The 13,292-nt window shown below is 45.9% G+C and overlaps 1 protein-coding gene across 1 annotated transcript in view; it reads left to right on the top strand.

Annotated features, from left to right (window-relative positions):
• The window catches only part of NR4A3 (nuclear receptor subfamily 4 group A member 3), a 44,646-nt gene that overhangs the window by 9,517 nt on the left and 21,837 nt on the right, over window positions 1-13,292 (top strand). Inside the window, exons 3-5 of the mRNA XM_042782237.1 lie at window positions 6-209; window positions 3,684-3,813; window positions 4,293-4,465. Of these exons, the coding sequence (XP_042638171.1) occupies window positions 6-209; window positions 3,684-3,813; window positions 4,293-4,465 (507 nt within the window). The remainder of the gene's footprint in view (window positions 1-5; window positions 210-3,683; window positions 3,814-4,292; window positions 4,466-13,292) is intronic.

Raw genomic sequence — 13,292 nt, 5'->3', positions numbered from 1 at the left:
CCAAGAGGGCGGCGGCGCTGGCCTTCCCACCGCTCGGCCTGGCCGCGTCGCCCGCCGCGTCGGGCCTGCTGGGCGAGAGCCCCAGCCTGCCGTCGCCGCCCAACCGGAGCTCGTCGTCGGGCGAGGGGACGTGCGCCGTGTGCGGGGACAACGCCGCCTGCCAGCACTACGGCGTGCGCACCTGCGAGGGCTGCAAGGGCTTCTTCAAGGTGAGCGCCCCTCCCGGCGCCCCCTCCCCAAGTGAGCGGCTGGGTGGCTGCAGGGTGGCCCTGGGCCTTCCCTCTGGGCACCGCTGTCGCCTTCCTAGCGCCTTCACGGCCATTGATTGTCTCGGGCCTTTTTAACTTGAAGTCAGCAGGCGCCCTGGATGGACGTGACATTGAGCGTGGGAGCTTTCAGCAGATTCTCAACAGTGCCAAACACTCACTGCATTCCTAGTTTGTCTACCCAGGGTGACCTGTCCAGCGACGGGCTCTGTGTGCCAGGCCCTGGACATTTCATATCTTACTCAATACTCACAGTGAGAGCCCCTGTCCAGAATTAGACAGACCTGGGGCTGACTTCTGGCCGTGCGCTATTTTTATTAACAGTGTCTTGAAGGTAGATTTTAATTATCCTTGTTTCCTAGCTGAGGAATGGGGGCTGGGAGAGGTTACAGGTGGCCCGGGACACAGACCCAGGGAGTGAGGTGGAGGCAAAACGCCAGCCCCTGCATCTTAGCCGCTGCAGGATAAACAACGGCCACTAGCCACATGCAGTTGGGGACAGCTCCCTCTATAGACAGTAGAGTTGGGATCTCACCAACCCACTCTTTGCTCTGTGAGCCCTTCCTTACCCCTGTGCCACACACAACACCAGGTGTTGAGAAGCGTGTACAGGCAGGAGGCTCTTCACCCTCATTTTCCCCATGAGGACACTACCCTGGAGAGGTGAAGACTCTGGTATCAGGCTGTGTGGGCGGTGGTTTCAGCTGCACGGGAGGCAATTCCAGCTGGTTTCACTTGAGTCCTGAGCTCAGTGCCCGGCCCCTTGCTCACGAGGAATAACTTTGTCCTCTTACTGCTTTTCCTTTTCCTGTTGGCTCTTGGACATCTGCAGACATGTCATTCTCTGCCACCCTCCTCACTCCCTTTGTCACAGGCATCTGCAAGCCCACACCCAGCCACTCCCTGGTCCGGTGCAGGGAAGAGTGGAAAGACGGGGAAGTGGGATGCGGATTGAGTAGGATTCAGGAGGCCAATAGGGTATACCCGGGAGCATGCTGGAATTAGAAGACTCAAGTCGGAGTCCTGGATCTGTCACCTACCAGCCATATGCCTTTGGCAGTGACACTCCTTTTTAGGCCTCAGTTTCCTTATGAGTGAATAAAATGTGCCTCAGACAAGGTCTATATTGAATGAGATAATACATACAGGAAAACACTTGATCATCTTTAAAGGGCCATACACACCACACTTCCTTGATCAATGAAGTCCCAAGTATTTGTAAAAATTCCAACGTGGGGGGACATATACCAGGAAGCGACAGTCATTTCTTATCTGGAAGTAGCAGTCATGTGATTAATTGAATCCTTCAGATAAAGGAGAAAATGCTTATGGAAATACTTTGCAACACGTCAGGTGCCATACAGGTGTGCAGGGTTGTGCTGCTTTAAATCTAGACCCCCTTAGTTTCACCACTTTTTTTTCTTTTTGTCTGTCTTAACTACCAGAGTCTTACCTAGAAAGCCACTTTGAAGTAACTGCATTCTTTCAGCAGATAGGATTTTCATAGTATCACAGAGAAAATGCTAAAGGGCAGTGAAATGGGCAGCAGAGAGGGGGTATAGAAAAATAATGCAGAGAAGTACGAATAACCCACAGGCAGAGTCACCCCCGAATAATTGAGAGTTGTCCAAAATACAGGCGTGGTAATACATTCGTCCAGAAATGTCAGTTAAGTGTTTCCCCAGCAGCTTCCCTTCCTTAGCAGCAGTCCCTTGAAAACAAATCTATACTTGAAAGGGCGGGGTAGGATGGGGGAGTCCACCCCAGAGATCTGTTAATTAAAGGAACAGGAGCGGGTCTTACCCAGTGGCTTTCTACCATTAAATTGAATTCTTTAGAAATGTGACATGAAGTGCAATTAAGGATGGGAGTTCAGTGATTGGACCGTAATGATCTCTCCCTGGCCTTAGACTGTGCAGGCCCACACCGGTCCAGGGAAGGTTTCGGGTTATTGGGGAAATGTAGACCTGAAGCAGAAAGTCACCAACACTCAAATTGGTATAGAGCCTTGAGGATAATGTCATTTTAGAAATTACCGTGTGTTCAGTGGTAGAGAGCTTCATTTGGGAGACGCAATTCTAACTCTTACAGGTTCTTAAGGTTTCAAATGCTTCTAAAAACTGTCTGTGTTTTGGATTTTTGCATTTTAAACTAACAGGGAAATGTATCTTATGCTTGAAATATGTTGGCTTTGTTAGATTTTAAAATTTCATGTAAGCAGTTTAGAAACTCTCCCCCAAAATGAAATTAAAAGGTGATAGGATAAAAACTGGTATGTGGGGTTAAGGATGAGTGAAAGTGAGTCTGGAATTTTAGACACCAAACCCAAATTATCTGGATTTCTCTTTTTCATACAGCCCAGGTTTACCAAATAATTACCAACTTTCTGCTCCATTTGGGGTTATAGAGACCCAGGTAATTTCTGAACAGTTTTACCCTAAGTGGTAAATATACATCCATTTGCACAAACACCGTTAATCAAGAAATTCAAAGGTTCTCTTAAAATTAGAGCAGAAAATATGTTCAGTTCCATGTGTCATTTTGAAATTCTATATGATTCCAAAAAATATGTTATTTTATATTCCCGTCCAAGACTGTGATTTGTCTCCCCAGTGTCACTGGGTGGGTGCCTATGGCTATATAGTCATTTATGAAATGATCTCTTAGTGGGAATTTTCATCGAAAATATCCAGCTCTCTGGCTGTCAGAGTTCCTTCTTTTTCTCCCTTTGTCCTGTTTTGTTTCGTTTCACTTTGTTTGCTTTCTTGGTTGCGATGATGGGTGGGTTTAGTATCAGATTTTAAGATTTTGCTTTCAGAGTCAGGAATGGCCAGCTTACCATATAATTTCTTTTAAGGATAAAACATAGTACACATGTTGAATATCTTTCTGCCTTGAAACATTATTTCCTGTGTGTTTTACTTGGCAGGCCATGATGTTGCCTTTTACGATTTCATCTCTATCGGTTAACAAAGGCAGTGACTGTGATTTTTGGCTTATGATAATGACAGCAAACTAAATACATCCCAGATCATTGGGATTTTTATTTTAATAAGGTCAGCAATAATCAGGGGAGTGGAACAAGTAGGAAATTTTTCCCAAAGGGATATTAGAGGTGGAGATAATCCCATCCTTTAAGGTATGATATGTTGACCTGGTAATTTCAGATATGATTTTATCATTCAGAGTTGGCTGTCTCCTGAGAATTGCTTCAGAGCGATCGGAGATAATTCCCATTGTCAGCAGCTAACACTAATAAAATTGTTTTTCCTGCAGGCTAGCGTGTTAGGAAATTAAATTTATCTAATTATAGGAATTGCACTGTCGCTTTTCACATTGTAATTTAAATACATCTTGTCAGGTCCCACCTCTTTGCAGAAGCTGTTCGTTGACTGTCTCTGTGTTGTATTTTCTCAGAGAACAGTGCAGAAAAATGCAAAGTACGTTTGCCTGGCAAATAAAAACTGTCCAGTAGACAAGAGGCGTCGGAACCGTTGTCAGTACTGTCGATTTCAGAAGTGTCTCAGCGTCGGGATGGTAAAAGAAGGTGAGTACAGAGTAAGGGTATAGTTGGCTTCCACGTATCCTCACACACCAGGGGAAGAACTGAATTTCTGTTGGAATATCTTTCCCAGCTCCTTTGTGCCTCCAACATTTTATTTTTGTACTGTATATTTGCATTGAAAAGGAACCGAGAATGACTGATGGTAATTTTTCAAAATCAACAGAAAGCTTATGTACATACATATGTGTTCTATTTAAGACGCAGGATACATGTGTGTTCTACTTAAGGCTGATGCATAACAATTCAAGGGTACGTGTGAGGTGGTTTCCATGATGCCGTCAGCTCATTCAATCATTGTGTGACTATCGTTAGAAACTTACTGCCGCTCTTACACCGTTGGTCAAAACTGTTGGTCTCCTTACGGATTGTTCAACTGTAATGTGTTTTGACTCCTTTCTGTGGTTTTATGGCTATTCCTGGATGTCGTTGAAGATCTCTTCCCTTCTTTCTCTCGGTATCAGTTGTCCGGACAGATAGTTTGAAAGGGAGGAGAGGTCGGCTGCCTTCCAAACCAAAGAGCCCGTTACAGCAGGAACCCTCACAGCCCTCCCCACCCTCTCCTCCGACCTGCATGATGAACGCCCTTGTCCGCGCTTTAACAGACTCGGCACCCAGAGATCTTGATTATTCCAGGGTAAGTTTTGTGATGTCTTGCTTTTGAACGACTGATCAGGAGCTCTCTGTTGGTGATACTAATAACGATTGCTGATTGAATGACTTTGTGCCTGGCAGTGTGCTAGACAGTGTTCAGACCTTTTGGTATTTCTTCTTTCATTTAGCAACTCAGTGCATCCATTGCACCAAATCATTTTTGCTTGATTGGATCTCTCAGTGCCTTAGTAAGTGACCCGGACAGTGTTGCACCTGTCATACCCATTGTCACAGCATTCCTGGTGGTTGTGCCAATGACAGTCTGCACAGGTGAATTTCAATTTGTACATTTCTTTCATGGTGGAGACAAAGTAACTACCATTTTTTGCATACTCTGATCAAACCACCTGGTGAGTGTTGAGTTATCCTTAGGCAGTTTACCCAGTTGCATCAGCATTTATTGACTTGCTGCTTATTTGGAGGGTTTAGACCATTGATGGACAGGAGCAAGAGCTGCCCTTGATACTGGGAGGTGCAGGAGGCCTGGGATGATGAGCTGGCCCTGCTGCTTCCTGACGGTGTCACCTTCCTCCCACCCTTGGCTTCCTCATACTTACCGTGGAGATGATTGCAGTGTTTCTCCTCAGAGAGGTTGCGAGCATCAGTCATACGAGAACAGTGGTTGTGAAGGGTTTTAAAGAATGTAAAGGATTCCCAGGGTCCATATTTAAGTCACCCAAATACTAGTGTTTGATTTCATATGAGGTATTTTTGAATCGCATCAGTTTGAACGCTGCAAATTCCCAAGATTTGGATAACACATAGAAGAGCTATGGGAAAGGATTTTCTGAGCGAATGTATAAACGTTGTTGTTGGGTGCCAATGCGTTGATTCCAAGTCTTGGTGACCCATGTGACAGAGTGGAACTGCCCCACAGGGTTTTTGTGGCTGTCATCTTTCTGGGTTTGAACTGCCAACCTTTCAGTCTGCAGCTGAGCACTGAACCATTGCACCACTAGGGTCCTTGTATGATGTTATTGTAAGGCAATTTTTAAAAGGACTTAGAAAAAGAAACTTCTAGTAAAGCAGGGTCTTGGTGGAAGAGGGTGAGAAAGGGTAGATCACAAATGAGCAGTTGCTACGTGCTAGGCAGGATGCTAGGCACTGTGGCCTGTATTGTCTCATTCTGTCTTCTTAGCAGCCATGAATGTGGCAGTAGTTCTTCCCGCTTCAAGACTAGAAATGTAGAAACGCAGTTTACGCACAAATGAGACAGGCCTGTCCAGGCTGCCGGGGGAGGCCGGGCTTGGCAGCTGCTACTAGCTTGCTCTCCCAGGCTTATCAGCGTTTCAAGCTTCAGGTTGAATGGCTGGCAGAGAGTGTGGCTGGTGAGTGTATCTGTGCTATGTGCCCTCCTTGTAGGTTGCAATGTTGACACAAAGGAGTGACTGGGGTACACTTTACCTCCTTCACACCCTCATTCCAGGCTCTGAAGCCTCCTTCCCCCACTTTATCACAGCACTGCGTGTGAGAAGTACAGTAGACCCTTAGCACCGAAGCTTGAGGATTCTTCTTCTGATTACAAGTAGTATCTCTTAACTAGAGGCAAGTCTGGAATAATAGTGTAACAGAATAATGCAGTGGTTAAAGGCTTAGGTTTTTGGTACCATGCAGGCCTAGATTAAAATAATCAATCCCAACACCATCATTTACTAGCTGGGCGACCTTGAACAAGTGATTATAAAGCTCTCACTGCCTCAGTTTCCTCATCTCTGGTTTGGGGGTAACAGGAATAAATTATCATGAGCAGATCTGCCCCCTGGGGTTGTTTTGTGAAGATGAAGTATGCTGCTTGTCAAAGCTTTAGCACAGTGTACGTTATCCTGTGACCAAGCTTGGCTACCCTGCTGTGTGTTGTGTGTAACTGGTGAGAGTGTCTGGTACCATACAGCAGCACCGTGAAGGTCAGTATTATGAGGTTCTTTCACAGATGAGGAAATTGAACCTGGGAAAGGCTGAAGGGCTGAATTCAAAATGGTCTACAGCTTTATAGGCATCACAGCTGAGATCAGAGGCCAAGTGTCCTCTGCCATGAAGTCGATTCTGACTTATAGTGACCCCCATAGGATTTCCGAGGCTATGAATCTTCACAGAAGCAGACTGCCTCTTCTTTCTCCCATGGAGCAGCTGGTGGGTTCAAACCGCTGACCTTTTGATTAGCAGCCCAATGCCTTAACCACAGCGCCATCTGAGCTCCTTAAAGGCCATGTACGTTGGACCCTGAAGTCTGTGCTGAATGCACAGCTTCACTGCCTCTCGAGCTTCAGTGAAGGAAGGTGCTGGAGAAGTATTTGGGAACGAAGGCTGCCCTCTGGGAGGCACCCCTGGCTTCTCCTTATGCAGTTTGTCTGATTTCATGAAGCTTCTCCAGGCAGCCTAGGCTAAAGCGACAGCACAGAACCCAACTTTGTTCCAGGACCTTTGAAATTGCTATTAATGGTCAGTCCAGAGAATTTAGGCCCCCAAAGTGACTTTTTGGCCCCAAATGATCCAATGCTTGGTCTCGCTGGCCCGATGAGTCATTGAGTGGCAAACCCTCCCCCAGCCCTTTGAGTTGTCCCAGCTGGGAACTGTCTCCACAGTGAAAAATTGATCCAATGTGTTTGCTTAGCTCTGCACTGTTCAGTCCGTTAGGTGAGGCTCATCGTGCTTACCAACAAACATTCATCCAATTTCATTGTCAGCTTTGTCCAAAGCAGCAGATTAACCGAGCCAGAATCTGGGTCATGCCGATACTACCTTTGGGACCTGGCTTAATTTTTCAAAACATACTTATTTTAATTGTATTGTTTCGGAATCAGGTTGAACCTCATAGCTTGGATTCTCCTGCCTGCAGATAGTTTTACAGAATTATCAAAAATTGGACCAAAATCAATTAAATTAAAAGACTTTTTGAAAAATACAGTGAGTTTTCATCAGAAACTTGGATGAAGACATAGAAGGCATACTAATCACATTTGCAGATGACAGAAAGCTGGGAGGGATCGCTAATATGATGGATGTCAGTATCAACATTCAAAATGATTTCGACAGGTTGGAACCGCATGGGCTGAAGACATCATGATGAAAGTTAACAAGAATAAATGTGAAGCTCAACATTTACAATTTAGAAAAAATGGGAGAGCCTTGGCTTGCCGGTGGTGAATGTTAAAATGATCTGGGACGTTCATTCCATGTACACTTAATATGAACCAACAAAGTGTGTGGCGGTAAAAGGAGGGGGTGCTTAGCAACCTTATGTTACAGTGCAGAAGCATGGAGGCCAGAACCAAGTTGGTGATGGTCCCGTGGACTCTGAGTTCAATTCCAAGCTGAGATTTAAGAGGGGCACAGTGTTTCTAGAAACTCGTAAAGGATGGTTGATGGAAATAGAAAGATGTAGATAGGATGAGAAAAGACCGAGGGGAACTGAGTTATTCTTGGGATTTCTGACAGGCTTCCCTAAGGCAAGCCAGGCTATTGCTCCCAACAACAGATCTAGAGGAAGATGGAGGGAGGCCCCTTCCAGCTCACTCTTAAGAACAAGCCATCTTGGCCACAACAGCTGCTGGGAGACCATGAGTTCATCAACACAAGAAGTGATAAAGGAGAACACATAACAGGACTCCTTTCTATGAGGAGTTTAGTTTTCATGATGTTAAGTCCCTTCTGACTCTAAGATTTTCTGATTCTGGGGTTCACCTTATTAAGCCTAACCCAAAGCAAACTCAGATCCACTGCCATCGAGTCAATTCTGGCTCATAGCAACCCTCATTGTGTTTCCAAGGCAATAAATCTTTACAGAAGTAGATTGCCCCGTCTTCCTTCCACAGAGCGGCTGGTGGGTTTAAACTACCAACTTTCTGGTTAGCTGTCAAATGCCTTACACACTGCCCCTCCAGTACTCCTTATTAAACCTAAAAGGCTAGTGATTATATGTCCATACACATATAAGGATACGGATTGTTAAGTAACTTGTTATTTAATAAGATCAAACTTTTTTCTCTCTCAAAACATGAGCACACAAACAAATGAATTTGAGTGCCTGCTTTGAGCTGGCACCATCACTTACATCTTTACATAATTTCATTTAGGCCCCCGGCTTTGTATGGCATTATTTATGCTTTCAGCATTTTTTTTTTAAAGAATGTTGTTCATTAAAATTCAATTTTCATGATAACTTCCCTTTTAAGTTTTCTATTGAGACTTTCAGAAAACTAACCCAGACTTCATATTCTCGGAGGAGTAAATTGAGGTTGAAAGAGCTTAAGTGGCTTGTCAAGGTCAGTGCCAGAGTGAGGACCAGATTCCCAGCTCATCCCTCAAGGGAACATGTTTCTGTCTTACTCTACTCCCACTTCTACTGAATGGCAATTTACTACATTTTCTAAAAAGTGAAAGCTTCATTCAATTTTTTGAAGTACAATAATAATAATAATATATGCATTTTTTAAAACATGCAGACTATTTAGAAATGAATGAGGTAGAAGAGAAAGGCGTCATCCTCATTTCCAGCCAGCGCTGTGGCATCCTCTCCGAGTCACTGAGGCCCCACGTGTGTCCGAGTTGAGCTGTGTTCAGTAGGGTTTCCGATGGTTGATTTTTGGGGAGATCACTAGGCCTTTCTTCTGGGGTGCTTCTCAGTAGACGTGGACCGCCAACCTTTCTGTTACCACTGAGCACTTTAACCATTTGCACCATCCAGGGATTTCCTTCTTCTTTGATACCTGCCTGGTCCCACCGTTCAAGGTGCTCTGGTGGTGCTGTGGTTGGCCTCAGCCGCTAACCAAAAGATCAGTGGTTCAAACCCACCAACTGCTCTGTGGGAGAAAGATGAAGCAGTCTGCTTCCCTAAAGATTTACAGCTTTGGAAACCCTCCAGGATAGTTCTACTCGGTCTTACAGGGTCTCTATGAGTTGGAATCAACTCCCTGGCAGTTGGTTGGGTAATGCAACTCTTCAGTGTTAACCATTGTCAACATTTTGGCATGTGTCCTGAATTTATTACATTTTGAATAGGAGTTTTCCCCATCAAGTTTGAGTTAGAAAGTTTATTTCACCAATACAATTAGTTGCAGGAAATTCCCCCCCCCCAACCCCTGCCATGAATTAGGCACATAGAGAATTGAAAGCATGTTTAACAGAACTGCATGCTTCAGTCTTTCATGTGTTGGTGCCCTTAAGGTAGTAGGTGAGCAGTTTCCCCATTTGTGGGAAAGGGAGGCAGCGGAGTTTGGTTCCAAATCGAAGAGGGGTCAGGAAGACAGCTCCTGGGCCTGTCAGGCATTCCTGGCTCTGCGGCCTTCACTTGTCTTTTGGGCCAAACTCCTCTCTTTCAAGTGAGCTCAGAGCGCTGTATATCACTGCCGTCAAAACATGTCATGTTTGATTTGTTTCCCCTTGAAATGTTGCTATTCTCCTTCCCACAGTTGCTTTTAATTTAGCAATACAAGTATATCTGGATACTCGCTTGGCTTCAGAGCTTACATAATTACAGGCGAGAAAATAGACTTAATGTCTCATTAGTTGGTCATTTCACATAGTTTTCGGCACACCAGGACGTTTTTTTAGTAACTGGTGCCACTTTGTGTGATAACAGACTCCAAACCCAAGAGATGCTGCTCAGATAAAATCAAACCAAAAAACCAAACTCACTGCCGTCCAGTCAGTTCAACTCATAGCAACCCCTCCTTGGGTTTCTGAGGCCATACCTCTATGGAAGTGGACTGCCCAACCTTCCTTCCGAGGAGTGGCTGCAGATGAAACCAGCAAATGGCACCCGAATGCTCATTAGCAAGGTAGCCGACAAACGACGTGGCTAACACATGCTCGCCCACAGAGTAAGCGACAGAGGACCCTGAAAAGAGTGGTTTCGTGAACCTGCTCAGAAGACCCTCATGCCGCTGCTCTTGGGATTCCAGGCTAGTCCCTGCCCCTTGGCATGCTTGTTTCCTCATGTGAACGGTGAGGTTAGACTCTGTGTTCCCATGGTGCCATCCAGGCTTCTCATTCCTGGACCCTCCACCCTGCTATATAGAGCTCCCCTGTGAGTGTAGGGCAGCTATTCCCCAAGTATGGCCCCAGACTGCCTCTATCGGTTTAAAAATGCAGATTCCTGGGCCACATCCAGACCTACTGCGTCAGAATTTGAGGAAGAGGGAGGCAGACAGGAGTCTATATTTTTAACAAATGCTTTAGATTATTTTTTTTGGCACATTATACCACTTCAGGAGCTCTGGTGGTGTAGTGTCTTAAGACATTTGACTGCTAACCAGAAGGCTGGCCATTCAAACCCACCAGCCACTCCTCGGAAGGAAGGTTGGGCAATCTACTTCTGTAGTGATACTGCCCCGGAAACCCAAGGAGGGGTCGCTATGAGTCGGGTCGACTCGACGGCAGTGGGTTTACGGTTTGAGAACCACTGATGCGGTTTAATAAGAACAATTCAGCTTTACTTTGAATTGCCCAGCTTTTGGAGGGCTAAGCAGGGATGAGCAGCTCAAGGTATGCATTTTCTAGAGAGTTGGGAGATGATAAATATTTGTTGTTTTAAGCCATTAAAAAATCATCCAGAAAGTAATTCATTCCTGTAGCGCGCCTGTATTGCATGGCTGCTGGATATCAGGCACTGTGCTAGCACGCTGAGCACATTGTAGACCAAGGTAAGGCAAAGGCCTGCCTGGGTGGGGCATACACTCCACTGAGGGGCAGCAGGCAAACACTACATCACTGCAGGGATGCCGTGGGGGCGGGCAGAGAAGGCTTGGGTTTTGTTATGTTCTTAAAGGAGGGTAGTGAGAACAGAAGAAAATGGGGGGATATCTCCATTGCCGAGTTTCTCAAGCGCGGCTCATTGAAGCGTAGGGATCTGAGAGAATCAGTGTACATAGTTTGGTTCGTAGGATTATCACACCCACAGTTGGTAGAGCTGTAAAGACCCAGCGCAAAGTAACGTTGGAAGAGGAGAGAAGCGTCTTCGTGGGGGATTTGCAAATGTAGCCTGGACAGCGCTAGAGATTCCACTCTGCATTGAAGCCTCGCGTTTCTGATCGTTCAGGACCCACATTCACCACTGATCTTCCTTGACTATTCAGACAACTTAGTGTAGGTGCCGGCTGTTGCTGCAGTCTGACCCGTGGGGTCTGTCATTGAGGTGTGAAGTGTGCAGACTAGTTTCACTTTGAATATGTCGCTCGCTGTTTGTAGCTCCAGGTTCTCATTGTGGGCACTTGGGAGAAATGTCCCTTAGTCACTGGCTGTCAGTAAGTGCAATGTTGTGTCTTTCACTAGTGGTAAAGCCAGATTTTTTTTTTTTTTTTTAATTATTGTGATTTGGCTGAAAATTTACAGAGCAAATTCACTTTCCATACATACCGCAGTTCACACACACTTTGTCCCATGACATGGATCACAATTTACCACAATGCAACAGCTCCCCTTCCACTTCCTCCTGATAGTCACCTCTTCCCTGTGTCCATCCCTCCATGCTCTCCTGCCCCCTGAGCTGTCTCCCTGTCCCTACACAGCCCTTCTATTCTCCCATGATCGATCTCTCCAAGGAGTGTATCTACCTAATGTAAATGTTCAGCTCATATGCCTGTCTTTTGCTTCGCTGGAAGCCACAGGTGTGGGTTCAATTCCAGACCTGAAGGGCAGCTAGGGACCACAGTCTCAGTGGTTCCATCAGGAAAAGCCATATTTTTGATGGATCAATTATCCATATAGGCTAGGGAAAAATTAACGTAAATAGGAAAAAAAATGTTCATTTTGAAACTCTGTATTTGGCCTATGTTCAACTGCAGTAGCCAGTAATCACATATTTCTAGATTTCCTTTGGTGAGCCCAAGCTTGCCTAGTCCAGAGGCAGAGTGATGTCAAGGAGCTCAGACAGGCAGATGGTCCAGCTCATCCAACTGCAAGTTCAGTATTCCTTGGGTGCAGTTTTATAAATTGCTAGGCCAGGCAGAGGAAGAATCAAGACGTTTTTTCTGCTTTTCCTGCCGACCCGGTAATCACCTCCAAATTACCGGTACCTCTGGCTGAATCTGGTTTGGCTCCAGAATTCTGGAATGTGGACCAGAATCACGGCGGGTGAAGCCCAGAGGGTCTGGCTAGAGTCTGGTGCCCCAGGCCTGCTGGTCTTCCTCCTTGCTGGATCTCATCAGAGAATATACACCCCATGGTTTGCAGGGAGTACGCTCCCTGGGCACAGAATGCAGGAGAAGTGAGCTGAGCAGGGGCAGGGGGGCCTGGGTGAAAGCAAGAGCTCGGGTGGATCTGAGCACACATTGGCAGCAGAGAGGATATTGAGCACCAGGCGTGGTCGTTCCAGACAGGTCAGTGCAGGAAGGGTGCTGTTAGGTCCTGCCCCAGGCAGAGGTTCCGTCCTTCGGACTTTTCCTCCCTGTTCAGTAAAATAAAAATGAAAAATATAATAATATTGATGATTCAGTGTCAAATTCTAGGCAATAATATCTTATTGGGTCTGATTAGCAACATTTGAAATCAACAACTGCAAGATCTAGAAGGCATCTGAGGGATCACCTGGTCCAGTCTCTTCCTATTTCAGGGGCAGAAACAGGCCCAGAGAGGTTAAGTCACTTGCCTAGGGTTGCACAGCAGGTCAGTGCACAAAGACCCCAGGACTTACTGCTTGGTCCTACGTACTTTACTCTGTATTCTCACTTAGTTGGGGGTTTCACGTGTAGTGCTGGCAGCTGCTGAAAGGCAATTCTGTCCTGAATTCCATCCTGCCCTTGGAGAGCATATGACGTTAGGTTCACCAAAGAGGCAGTGGCTGTGTGCCTCGGAGTCAATGCCGACTCATAGCT

This window comes from Orycteropus afer, unplaced genomic scaffold (assembly GCF_000298275.1).
Source record: "Orycteropus afer afer isolate SDZICR_OR568_19922 unplaced genomic scaffold, OryAfe1.0 scaffold00267, whole genome shotgun sequence".
NCBI lineage: Eukaryota > Metazoa > Chordata > Mammalia > Tubulidentata > Orycteropodidae > Orycteropus > Orycteropus afer.
This window is presented reverse-complemented; position numbering and strand designations above follow the sequence as displayed.